Here is a 12,747-nt window from a genome sequence, read left to right on the forward strand (position 1 = left end):
CCAGTACTAAATTCTTCACAAAAGTGCTCAGAAAATGCTTATATGAACAATTATGTGAAAACCCACCTAGAAAGGAAATTCGTTTCTAAGCAATGCCATGTAGGGGTTAAACTAGGATCCAAGGCATGAAAATATTCGTTATAATCAACAGGAAAATGCTACATATTTTCTACACCGCATGTGACCTATTCAGAGAGGTAAAATTATTGTATAGTGAATTCTAAGACTTTCCTGTATGAATGTATTGTTCTAGCTTAGCAGGGGGATGCAGGTAAAACAAGCAGGGAAACACACTCCTAGCAAATGTTTGGGAGGCAATTACAGGACCTTGTCACATTTCTAAGCCTAAGAAAAAGATAACACAGTCATTCTGCCAATGGTGGCAAGAAAAAGATTAACAAAAATAATAGTTAAACAGTAAATAATAGTTAATTAGTTAAAAACTAATTCAGAAGTGAGTGTGTCAATTGTCAAGGAGACAGCTTGATGGGGTTAGTGGGGGCAGAGAGAAAGACTGATAAGGATGTCTGAAGGAGATGGACCTTCCTAGACCAAGGACATAGGAAGCCTTAGGGCAGGGCAAGGCACATGTATAGGCTGGTTTGTTCTGTTAAGACTTTACCCGAGATATTTTTGTTCTAAATAATAAACACTTTGCTTTGAGGAGGCTGCTTGGTTATTGGACCTTGCTGTTATAGCCCCCAGAAGGAAAAGACTGCAAGGTCTGAGCCAAAGACAGCTCTGCTGAGATAAGTTAGGGCTGATCACAGGAAACTGCCCCATCGGAGAGCAGAAAAGTTGCAGGATTCTACCCAGAGTCAGATGACTACTAAGGGCCTGAGAGAGGCATGTTTAAAGATCAGGAGTGGCCAAGGTGCTGTCAGCCTAGTGACAGTTGCAGAGGATAAAGCCTTGTGCCCCTCCTCACAAAACCAGAGGGAAGAAGCCAAATACTTGGGGGTGGAGGGTCAGGAAAGAAGGGACAGGGGTTAATATTAAGGATGCAGGAAACTTTCACAGAAAACAAGACAGAGGGAAAGGGAGACCAGTTCTGAAAAAAATCCTACTGTTCTTGTGGAACCATTTATCATTGTCACAGTAACTATTCATCATCAGACTATTCCAAGAACATCATTCAGACTACAAAAAGGAGCTACTATACCCAAACTTCTTCACCACTTTTGAAAGGACAGCCCTTGAAATCAAGTTTTCTGCTTAGCCGCTGACCATACACAGCACAGGTCTCAGCTCTCCACTCCCTTCCACACTATCCGCTCTTCCTACGGGAACAGCACTAAAAAGTAACAACTTTTGAACCCAACTACTTGAACCAGAGATCCACATTTGTTCATTTCCCAGGTCAGATCAGAAAGCACCATAGGGGAAATCTGGCTTTGCAAAATGTTTTTGTGCAGAATGCTCCATTTTCCAGGTAAAATAAGACTACATGATCCTAATTCACTCCCATTGCATGGGCTCAAGGTGTTGCTTTCATCTCTGCTCTTTTTCTATGGAACAGCATTAGGATTTTTTGTTTTGTTTTGTGTGGGTTTTGTTTTTTGGGGGTTTTTTTTGAGGATTAGAGTATCTAGTACAAAAAAAGCCCGGTTGGGGTATTAGGGGTGCTGAGTAATGTTCTTGTGGACCTTTCTAATCTAAACAATTATTATATGGCTGTCCACAGTCATAGGAGACTGCACACAAGGAACCAGATGGTCTCTCTAGTCTTGTGTTCTGATACAAAAGTTTTCATAGCCTACTGCCAGTGCTTGGAGCTGTGCAGTCTCCCCAAGCCTACTTTGTTTGGCAGGCTTTTGAGGCAAAAATGCCCAGGGAATAAAAGCAGAAACAAGAATCCACCCAAGGGATGGAGACATGATCAAAGCTTCTTTTACAGAGAGAGGAAGCATTCACACATGAATATCACAAAAGCTTCTTCCAATCCAATTCACAGGAAAAAAAAAAACCCTACTCCAAATTTAGAGCACATTGTCCAAGCTTGCTGATGACACCAAGATGTGGGGTGAGGTGGGCACACTTGAAGGGAGAGAAAGGCTGCAAATAGATTTAGACAGATGAAAATAGGATGGGGTTCAATGTAGACAAATGCAGGGTGCTGCACCTTGGGAGAAGGAATCCACAGCATACATACAGGCTGGGGAGTTCCCCTCTTAAAAGCATAGAGCGGAAAGGGATCTTGGAGTCATTATTGACTCCAAGGTGAACATGAGCCTCCAATGCCAGATCACAGCCAGCAAGGCCAGCCATACCTTGTCATGCATCCAAAGATGCATCTCAAGCCAGTCCAGAGAAGTGATACTCCCCCTCTATGTGACGCTGGTCAGGCTGCAATTGAGTACTGCATCCAGTACTGGGCACCGCACTTTAGGAAGGATGTGGCCAGCTTAGAGAGAGTTCAGAGGGCCACCCGTTTGGTGAGGGGGCAGCAGGACAGGCCCTATGGGGAGAGACTGAGGGACCTGAACCTGTTCAGCCTCAGCAAGAGGAGGCTGAGGAGGTACCTGGTGGCTGCCTACAAACTCATCAGGGGAGATCATCAACAAATAGGAAGAGCCCTTTTCTCCCCAGCACCACCTGGTGTGACAAGGAACAATGGTAATAAGCTGATGGAGAATAAGTTTATGTTAGAGATCAGAAGGCAATATTTTACCGTTAGGGTGGCCAGAATCTGGAAGCAACTTCCCAGGGAAGTGGTCCTCGCCCTACCTTGGGCAAATTCAAGAGGAGGTTGGATGATCACCTGTCTGGGGTGTTGTGAACCCAGCATTCATTCTTGCCATGGCAGGGGGTCAGGCTAGATGATCTGTTCAGGTCCCTCCTGACCCTAGCTACTATGAAACTATGAAATTCTAGTTTTGTACAGGCACTTGCAAATTTGAAATGACAAGTTGATTCTGTGGCTCTGTAACCTGCCATAGTGCATCCGCCAGAAAAAAAAGTCTGAAAAGTTTAAAATCTGTGGCCAATATTTACCGAACCAAGTTTCCCAGAACAAAATATACCTAAAATCATTTCTGTTTAGTCCTGGACTCAGCCAGGGCAGGTCCACCATGAGCAAGCTATCGAATCAAGTGGTGACCTGATTTTCAGAAGTAATAAGTACTCACACTACCTCCTGAAGTTGCAGGAAGATAGGGAGGATTGCCATTCTTGTAGGGTGGGGCTGAGGAGAGGAAACAGAATTCAGAGATGGTGAAGCTTGGACAGATACAATTATTCACGTAAGACTAAAAATAAGACATTTAAAAGTTAAATTTTTGTTCAAATCTTTATCAAAGTGCCTGTGCGTCTTCTTCTAGAAATCACTGAAAAGGAATGCTATAGGAAGACTTATTTGGATGAGCTGAAGATATGTCAATTTAAAAGGTGAGGGTGTGGCGCTCTACATTAAGGAGGAATACACATCCTCACCAGGTAGCACAGAGCCAGAGGAGGGGCACTCTGAAGTGCTTTGGGTTCGAATACAAGGCAGTCGAGGGGAAAGAGACTTAAAGGTGGGGGTCTACTACAGACCACCCAACCAAGGGAAAGAGCTAAACCGGGAATTCTTAAGTCAGCTCACGGAGGTAGTTAGGTCAAAGGAGGTGGTCATCATGGGTGACCTGAACTTTCCAGACATCTGCTGGGAAGAGCAGTCAGCCAGGTCTGACTGCTCACATAGGTTCCTAGCCAGAATGCAGGACCTCCATCTGACCCAGGAGGTGCACAGCCCCACCAGGGGAGACACCTTGTTGGACCTGGTGCTGGTCACTGGCGACGACCTGGTGAGGGGACTGTGGGTGCTCGACCACCTGGGCTACAGTGATCACCGCCTGCTGGAATTCACCATCCAGCGCAAGGTAGCAAAGGCCTGCAGCAAGGCAGCAGCCCTAGATTTCAGGAGGGCAGACTTCAATGAGCTAAGAAGAATAGTTGGGGATGCACTGAGGTCCCGGAAGGGAGTGGAGCCAAGTGTCCAAGGAGAGTGGTCACTTCTTAAGCAGACAAACCTCCAAGCCCAGAGGGAGGTAATCCCAACACGGATCAAAGGGAGCAGGAGGGCACAAAAGCCCCCATGGCTCACCAAAAGCATCCGGGAATGTCTCCTAGCTAAAAGCACACCCAATGAAAGGGAGGGGCCATCACCAGGGAGGATTATACTGCGGTTGCTTGGGGATGCAGGGGGGCAGTCAGGAAGGCCAAGGCGGAGATGGAACTGGGACTAGCTTCCTGGATCGAGGACAAGAAGTAGTCCTTTTTTAAATACATAGGGGGCAAAAAGAAGGTACCTGGTAATGTGGGGCCCCTGCAAGACACGCTAGGAAATTTGGTCATCACACCAGACAACAAAGCTAACCTATTTAATGACTTCTTTGCCTCCATTTTCCTGAGCAGGGACCGGATCAGCCCTCCCACTAAGGCCTCCCTCAGGCCCCAGGGGAGGCACACCTAGGCCAAGGGTCAGGGAGGAACTAGTCAGGGAACTTCTGGAGGGACTGGACGTATTTAAATCAGCTGGTCTGGATGATCTCCACCCCAGAGTGCTGAGGGAATTAGCTGAGGTCATAGTGGGGCCCCTGGTATGGGTTTATGAGCACTCATGGTGCTCTGGCATGGTGCCAGAGGACTGGGTGGTTCCCATCTTCAAAAAGGGGAGGAAGAAGGACCCGGGAAACTATAGGCCAGTTAGTCTTACCTCAATCCTGGGTAAGGTTTTTGAGAGAATTATTCTGGCACATGTCCACGAGGGGCCAGCAGGGGAGATTATGCTTCGGGGCAACCAACACGGGTTCATTAGAGGCAGGTCCTGTCAGACCAACCTGGGGGCCTTCTATGACCAGGTCACCAGATCCTTAGATTCAGGGGTAGCAGTAGACATAGTCTTCCTCGACTTTTGGAAGGCCTTTGACACTGTCTCTCACCCTGTTCTCATCAAGAAACTGGGGGACTGTGGTATTGACACCCTCAGTCAATTGGGTCGCCAACAGGCTGGAGGGCCACACCCAGAGAGTGGTGGTGGATGGGTCATTTTCAGTCTGGAGGGATGTGGGCCGGGGGGGTCCCCCAGGGCTCGGTCCTCAGGCCTGCACTGTTCAACATCTTCATCAGTGACTTGGACAAGGAGGTAAAAAGCACCCTGTTCAAATTTGTTGATGACACTAAGATATGGGGGGATGTGGGCACACTAGAAGGGAGGAACAGGTTGCAATCGGACCTAGACAATTTACAAGGGTGGGCAGATGAGAACAGGATGGGATTCAACACTGACACGTGCAAGGTGATGCACCTGGGGTGGAAGAACCAGCACCATACCTACAGACTGGGGAACTCCCTTCTCGTCAGTGCAGAGGGAGAAAAGGATCTTGGAGTCATCAACTCCAAGATGAACATGGGCCGGCAGTGTGGGGGGGCAGTCAGGAAGGCCAACCACACCTTGTCATGAATCCACAGATGCATCTCAAGCAGGTGCAAGGAGGTGATACTCCACCTCTATGTGGCACTGGTCAGGCCACAGCTGGAGTACTGCGTCCAGTTCTGGGCGCCACACTTCAAGAGGGAAGTGGACAACATGGAGGGTCCAGAGGAGGCCACCCGCATGATCAGGGGGCAGCAGGGCAGGCCCTACGAGGGGAGGCTGCAGGACCTGAACCTGTTCAACCTCCACAACAGAAGGCTGAGGGAGGATCTTGTGGCCTGTTACAAACTAGTCAGAGGGGACCAGCAGGCACTGGGCGAGTCCCTGTTCCCCCACGCACTGCTGGGAGTGACTAGAAATAACAGTCACAAGTTGGCAGAGGGTAGATTTACGCTAGACACCAGGAGGTGCTACTTCACAGTCAGAGCGGCTAAGATCTGGAACCAGCTTCCAAGAGAAGTGGTGCTGGCTCCTACCCTGGGGGTCTTTAAGAGGAGGCTAGATGTACACCTTGCCGGGGCTGTTTGACCCCAGTACTCTTTCCTGCAATGGCAGGGGGTCGGACTTGATGATCTGCTCAGGTCCCTTCCGACCCTACTAACTATGAAACTATAAACACAAGAAGGGAAATGGAGAAAAGTTTGTTTCAATTTCATGTAAATCCATGAGAGAAAAGTAACAGAGTTTTACCTTTAGGCCATGTACAGATATTACACTTTTACTGGTATAAGTGATCAGAAAGCCATCTATACCTGTAACAGAACAGAAGTTTGGCACATACAGACTGATTTAAAAGTGGCAGAACCCAGTCTAACATTTGCCCCCTCCCTCACAAAAGGGAGACTGTGTTCTGTTCACTGCAGATCTAAACTACACCGCTTACAGAAAACCACACAACTTAGATTGATGCTGCCTTTATGAATGTCTGTACCTAGCCTTAAAGGTTCTATTTGACAGAAGACAAGGACTATTCCTAACATTCAGGAGCACAGATTTTCAGGGACAAATACAAAACTGACTGACAGAAAATTACCTTCAAACTATTGTTTTTCCTACATGTAGGCTAGTTTTCAAATTAGTATCTCAGTAAATAGTACCATTTTGCCCTTTAAAGCAACTGCACTATTAATATTGTCCCATGTTGCAATGCTCAATTTTGAAGCAGTAAGGAATTTACACAGTAGGTTGCAAGAGTGAAAAATAATCCTAGGCAGAGACCCACAAGCTGTTTTATGTATGCAGAAACCCACTGAGGTCAATGAAATTCTGAGTGGAAGAAGTGCTTTTTCAGTGCAAAAGAGCTTGCAAGGTTACAGCCCAGCACTGAGAGGTGATGAAAACCCAATAGATCAAAGGCTCTTACGGCCTTTGTACACACCATAAAATTGGCCTTTAAAGTAGCTTAAACACCCTTTTGTACTGCTTTAATGGTGTTGCTTTTTGCACACTCGGTGGCGCATTCCACTTTAAATGACTTTGGAGGTGTTTCATCTTGCTGCATACCAAGGTGTTTTAGTTTGCTACCTAACAAAGTGCAACAGTGCATGGGCCGTTGGAAGCTGACGTGCTTGGGGCTTGGTGGGTCCTGCATAGCTCAGGGGCTGTGGCACCTGGCAGCAGCCTGTGCAGGCAGGCTCCACTGAAGGAGAAGGAAAAAAAAAAAAGTGGCGAGCCTGATCTCTCTTTCCCTCCCATCCCAGCCTGCCCGAGCTGTGCAGGGGCCTGGTGCTTCCCTCTGCAGTTGCAGGGAAGCGGTGTTTCCTTTCACGGCTGCAGCACCCCCTGGGACCACCTGGGCTGGGTATCACCTGGGAGGCCCCCATGCAGCTCAGAGATGGCTCAGTCTGCTGGCAGCTCGCCCCTCCCTCCTTGCCACCAACAGACAGATAAGGACTGGGCCCCCACCAAGGTGTACATGCCACAGGGATTTAGTTTGGCTTCGTTCTCCTTAAATGGAAGTGGTGTTTTCAAAAACACACTATTTCAATTTAGGGAGAACTAAACCAAATTAAACTCCCGTGGCATGTACAAGCAGCCTTATACTCCAAAAGAGAAAACTCTAAAACATGAATCAATGTGATATAATAATGGGTGGCTTTAATGTGAAGGTCTCCTCACAAATATAGTCTGGCCTCCCATTTGTGGTCACACAAGTGACCTTTGTATTCCTCTCTGATAATCCCATGTCAGTACAGTAATCATTATTGTGGAAATGTGGTCATAAAGGAAACAACACATTTGAAGCCGTCTTCATGCATCACAGCATAGGGAAAGGAGGGGGAAGCTAGCATCAAATTAATTTCTGAGGCTCCCACAGTTCAATAATCCTCCTAATAGATGATCTGGTAACCTGGTTTTGCCCCTGCAGTACATTTTCTGTGGCTATTTCCAGTCTACCACTAGAAACACCAAGCCACATGGAAGCTATGGATATCTCACTTGTGCAGGTGTAAGATGATTAAAATGCTCCAGCTACTTGACACTTTAAGAGCAAGTACAAACAAGTTAAAAAGCATAGGATAAACCATGTGTCAACTGTCTGGTGCATCTCCTCCCATCCTGCCTTAAACTAGAACAAATTTACTTCTAAATGAAACAGGGGGAAGCTAAACCAGGGCAATTTACACTTACCACAGGATAGAAGCAGACACATGACACAGTTACCACAGTTCAGCTGATTCAACAGTTACACTTTTTTACTTAGTATAATTTGTTCATGTATCCATACCCTAGATCCCTTCCATGTTATATTAATAACAATATAATTACACCTTCCTCCAATAATCCCTTCACTGATTTTTTATTTGTTTTTAGATCACAGAATGGGTGATCCTGAAGCAACACATCAATAAGGACTACTAGCCTTACTTGTCTACTTATTTAAATTATGAACATCGTTACATACCAAGCTCTTTTGGACTGTCATTACTGCATTATAGTAACTGGAATATTATATCATATAATTACCTAGGTAGACTTATGACCTGCATTATTCTACTAAGTCTCCCATAATCATTAATGGATGATATTCTCATCATGGCAATGTCATGAGGAAGAAAGTAATGATCTTTGTTTTACAGGTAGAAAACAGAGGAACAAGACAGACCATGCAAGCTGGGGACAAACTACAAATAAAACTCAGGTCTCTCTACTCTCATCCCTGTGCGTTCACAGGGATCGTCTTCCTTCCACTTGCATCAGACACAATTCACAAGGGATTAAGAGGAGGACCATGGTCACAAGGTGGAATGTGAAATCTCATATACCCCTTGGAATTCAACCCGGTATGGGTCGCTTTTAAGCAAGAACGTTTTTAAAATGATAACATGATTTGAACTGTAGTACAGACAGGATGTAGATGAGGTTTTGTTTTGTTTTGTTTTTTTACAGCTCATGAGATTCTCAGATGAGAAGAAATGTCTTGTAGACACTGATAATAAAAATAGCTATGTGAAACCTGTTTTCCTGAATATTATTCAATTCCATTTTCATACCTGCTTTAGCAGGTACCAGCAGAGGAACTGGAATAAAGAAACACCCTAGATCACCTCTGGAGAGGTTTGAGGAGGGCCAAAGTACAAGAAAGCTCCCACAAAGAGACCTGTTCTCCCTTCTAAAGGGTCTGGCTTGGGCTGCATGTCCTGCATACAATGAAAACTCATGTGCTGTGAAAGAGACTAGACAAATAGAAGGGAAAAAATGAAAAGAGCCAAGCTGCTACCAAAGGATAGAGAAGAGGAAGCAGCGGAGCACTTGGTAGTCTCAGCACAGAGACCTCAACTTGTTGGAACCAAAAACTTTCTGGAGCCCTGCGCCTTTGGAGGAGAGCAGGGCTGGGGAAAGTGCCTTGGTGCCTGGAGGAGCAAAGCTGGTCAGGGTCCCCCCACACCAGGCTGGGGACATGGGTTTAAAGCTTCGCTTTGATCCCTCCCGCAGCAGGCCAGAGACCTGGCAGCCCCAGGGCAGAGCAAGGCAGGGCCCCGACGGGCGCGGGCACCGGCTGCCTCCCTCGCTCTACACCAGCCCCAGGGCCGCCGGCGAGCGCAGCCCGCTCCATAAGAGCCTTTAGGGCCGGCCTCCGGGGACGGGGAAGGGCAGCAACCCCTGTTCCCCACCCCCAAGTAGCCCCTGGTCCGGCCGCAGCCCCTGCCCCTGCCCCGCGGGGCGCTCACCTGCTCGTTCCAGCGGTGCAGCTGGCTGTAGCGCGCCTTGCAGAAGAGGAAGCCCTCCAGGTACACGGAGTAGAGCTGCAAGACACCCCCGGTCAGTGGCCCCGGCCCCGGCCCCGGCCCCAGTCCCCCGCCGCCGCCGCCGCCCCACCACATAGCGGCCGCCGAACTTCTCGAGCAGCTCCTCGGAGAGCGGGATGCTGAAGTGCATCTTCATGGTGCCCTGTAGCTCCGGCCGGCCCGCGAGGCAGGACACGTCCAGTCCGCTCCGGTCCGGGCGGCGCCACTTGTTGCCGCACGTGACGGGAGAGGCCACGCAATCCCCGCCCTGCGCCGCCGGGCCGAGTCGGGGGCGCTCCAGCTCCGCGGCGGGGGCGGGGCGGGGCGGGCCGGGCCGGGCCGCAGCTGTGGCCCAGCAGAGGGCGCGAACTCGGGGAGGCGGCGGCGGCGGCCGCGCAGCGCTCCGGTTGTGCCGCTTCTCCCTCTGTGCGCTCAGAGGAAACCAGGCTGCAACGCGAGCAGGCCCGGCCCAGGGGCTCCGCACGCTACAGCGGTCCTGGGGGACTGCGCAGAAGAGAGATGATGCCCCGGGTGCTGCACCCCCTGCCCTAGGCCCCCTTCACATCCCCACTCGTGTATCTGTCCCCTGTAAAAGATCATGGCCCCCCTCGTGCCCCCGGCAGCGGACAGGGCGGGGGGGAGGGAAGATTTTCAGGTTTTCACCTCTCCCTGAGGTAGCTGCTGTGTGAGCTGCTCGTTTTCCCAAACTGCTGGAGCTTTACTAGAGAGAGGAGGTGCAACACTTCAGAGCTGAACGTCTCCCTCTGCTGATCTCTAGGTGGTCCCTTGCAATGGTGGAAGATGATGGTTCAGGGAGACTTAAAAGTGTCAGTAGGATCTAGCAGAGTACAGCGGTGAACTCCATTTTGCATTACGTGTAGACGCAATGCCTGGCCCTAGCAAACCATGCCTGTTCTGTGGCAAAGGTCCTCATGCTGTTCCAGCCTAGAAAAGGCACTTGACCACTGACTGCAATTGAGAAACCAACCTTTGGGCCATCTGATGCGTTTGGCTGCTAGCCCATTTTGATGGATCAGCCGGCTCTTTACATCAGCAGCTCCAAAGGGAAGGGCTACATTTCTCAGCAGCCAAAGGGGGAGCAACTATGCTATCCTGGCATATTGTCCCCAGTGGTTACATCAGAAGCCAGGGGTCTCACAGCAAGGTGAAACTCCAAGGGAGCAAGTGTAAGCTGCTAGGAAATCAGGTTCCAGGTTCATTAAACATGTTTTGAATTTAAGTGCACATAAACCCATAAAGAATATGTGGCCAGCTGTGACTGACTGTCATTGGTTAGATCTTTATCACTGGTTGTATGCTGGAAACAGAAAGGGGTTTGGCATGGACTTGGGTAAGTGTTTCAGCATATGATGTGCAGGCCTGTGAATGAAAGTTGGCTTAACTTATGAGTTCCACAACTTTGTTGGATTAGTGCTAATGTAATCACTTAAAAGTGAATTGGGAGCAGGAAATCTAGCATTATCTTTCCGTCTGAAAAATGCTCCTTCTTTCATTCTTGCTGGCTATTTCCTTTTACAAAGAAGAATGCAGGATGCTCTAAGCACAGTGGCATCCTGCAGTTTTGGCATAGCTAAAAACACAGTAGTATTTCTATTTAAAAGCCCTTTTTTTTTTTTATTGGTAATAGTCATTTCAGTTTTCTCTAGGATGTAACAAACACTCAACCCAGATGCAATACTGGAGAGGCAAGATGTTCTCCAAGAAAGCTTGCTTCTGCAAAGCTAGCCATTTTGCATTTATTACACAAACCTGACAACCATGGGCTTTTGGTGAGCTGATGCCGCTGCCTACTACATACTGTTCCTTTGCCTTAGCTACATACTATGCCTTTGTTTCTTCATCTTTGTGTATCCATCTGTTGACTCATCTTATGCAAAGTCTCTGGGGCAGAGACTATTGCTTTGCAGTATCGCTATCAGTACAGCAGTTAGCACAACAGGGCCCTGCTCCATGACCAGGAGGGCTCCTAGAAGCTACAATAAAACTCTTAACAATATTTGCCGAGGCAAATTAAGAGGATCTTTTTACACATCCCTCTCCTTCCATCAGGTGTTACTACCTCTGGGAAATATAGAATGAAAGCAACAATGACTGGAAATTTTACAGGGGAATACTTTAGAGTCTGTCTTGAGAATAGGGGATCACTGAAACTCAAAACTTGTTTTGTAGATAATTAGAAGCATTTCCAACCTTCACCTGCAATTGGAACAAAATATCAGACTATGAAACTACCTGCAAAATACAAATTAGAAACAAGACATTTGGGAAGTACTGAAGCTACCTTATCATAGTGATTTGTTTCAATAAGGTTGACATGTTGTTTCCATGTTATAATTTGGAAAGGAGTTAAAATATAATACAGTAGCTGAAACAAGGCACTTAATTGTAGAGAAACTAAATGTTTTGATAATTCTTAAAAATTATTCTATCACAATAAAATTTCCTTTATTTCCCGTGTCTGCAGTCCCAAAAAAAAAAATCACTCAGTGAGAGTTGAAGACACTTGTTGATATAAGTTTGTTTGATGAGTTTCTTCTACCATCATTTCAAGAACAGGTTTTTGTTAGGTGGCTATTTATAGACAAGGTCTATTCCCTTGTCTCAGCTCCCAGGATAGCATTCAGATCAGCTCAAAACCACTTCTCCAAGGTGGTCTAGGAAAACAGGGGAGCCTGAAGCCAGTGCCTGTAGCTCCCTGATGTTCAAGGCAGCAGCTGCTGCACTGTTCTCCAGGCTGTCTGATTTGCCAGCCTATTCTGTTTCCCTTGTTTCTTGCCTTTGAGCTAGTGTCTACTTCCTACTTTCCAGACCCCTGCTGCCCAATTCCAAGGAACAGCACAGGGAACCTACACAGCAATACAATCCTCCCTGGCAGGAAAACATGCAGAGCATGACACAGGTGCAGGCAGGTCCTGGCAGAACAGAGTAACAGGTAGAAAAAAAATGTTGAAGCAAAATGGTAGTCTTTTTGGCATAGAATACTACTACTAATTAATTTAATTGCGTCTTGGGAAAGTGACAAATTACACAGCAGCCACAGAACTGTTCAGTGGTTGAGAATGCAACAGGTCACACATCTGA

The 12,747-nt window shown here is 47.5% G+C and overlaps 1 protein-coding gene across 4 annotated transcripts in view; it reads right to left on the bottom strand.

Annotated features, from left to right (window-relative positions):
* The window catches only part of SNX31 (sorting nexin 31), a 57,774-nt gene extending 47,839 nt beyond the window's left edge, over nucleotides 1–9,935 (bottom strand). For all 4 annotated transcript variants that reach the window (XM_090040439.1, XM_090040438.1, XM_090040437.1 and 1 more), the window contains exons 1-2: nucleotides 9,737–9,935; nucleotides 9,589–9,663 (exon numbers count right to left, since the gene is read on the bottom strand). In XM_090040439.1, coding sequence (XP_089896565.1) covers nucleotides 9,589–9,663; nucleotides 9,737–9,802 — 141 coding nt within the window. In that variant the 5' untranslated portion in view covers nucleotides 9,803–9,935. The remainder of the gene's footprint in view (nucleotides 1–9,588; nucleotides 9,664–9,736) is intronic.
* Nucleotides 9,936–12,747: the final 2,812 nt, after the last annotated feature.

Source organism: Crocodylus siamensis, chromosome 3 (assembly GCF_052110815.1).
Source record: "Crocodylus siamensis isolate JL-2025a chromosome 3, ASM5211081v1, whole genome shotgun sequence".
NCBI classification, from domain to species: domain Eukaryota; kingdom Metazoa; phylum Chordata; order Crocodylia; family Crocodylidae; genus Crocodylus; species Crocodylus siamensis.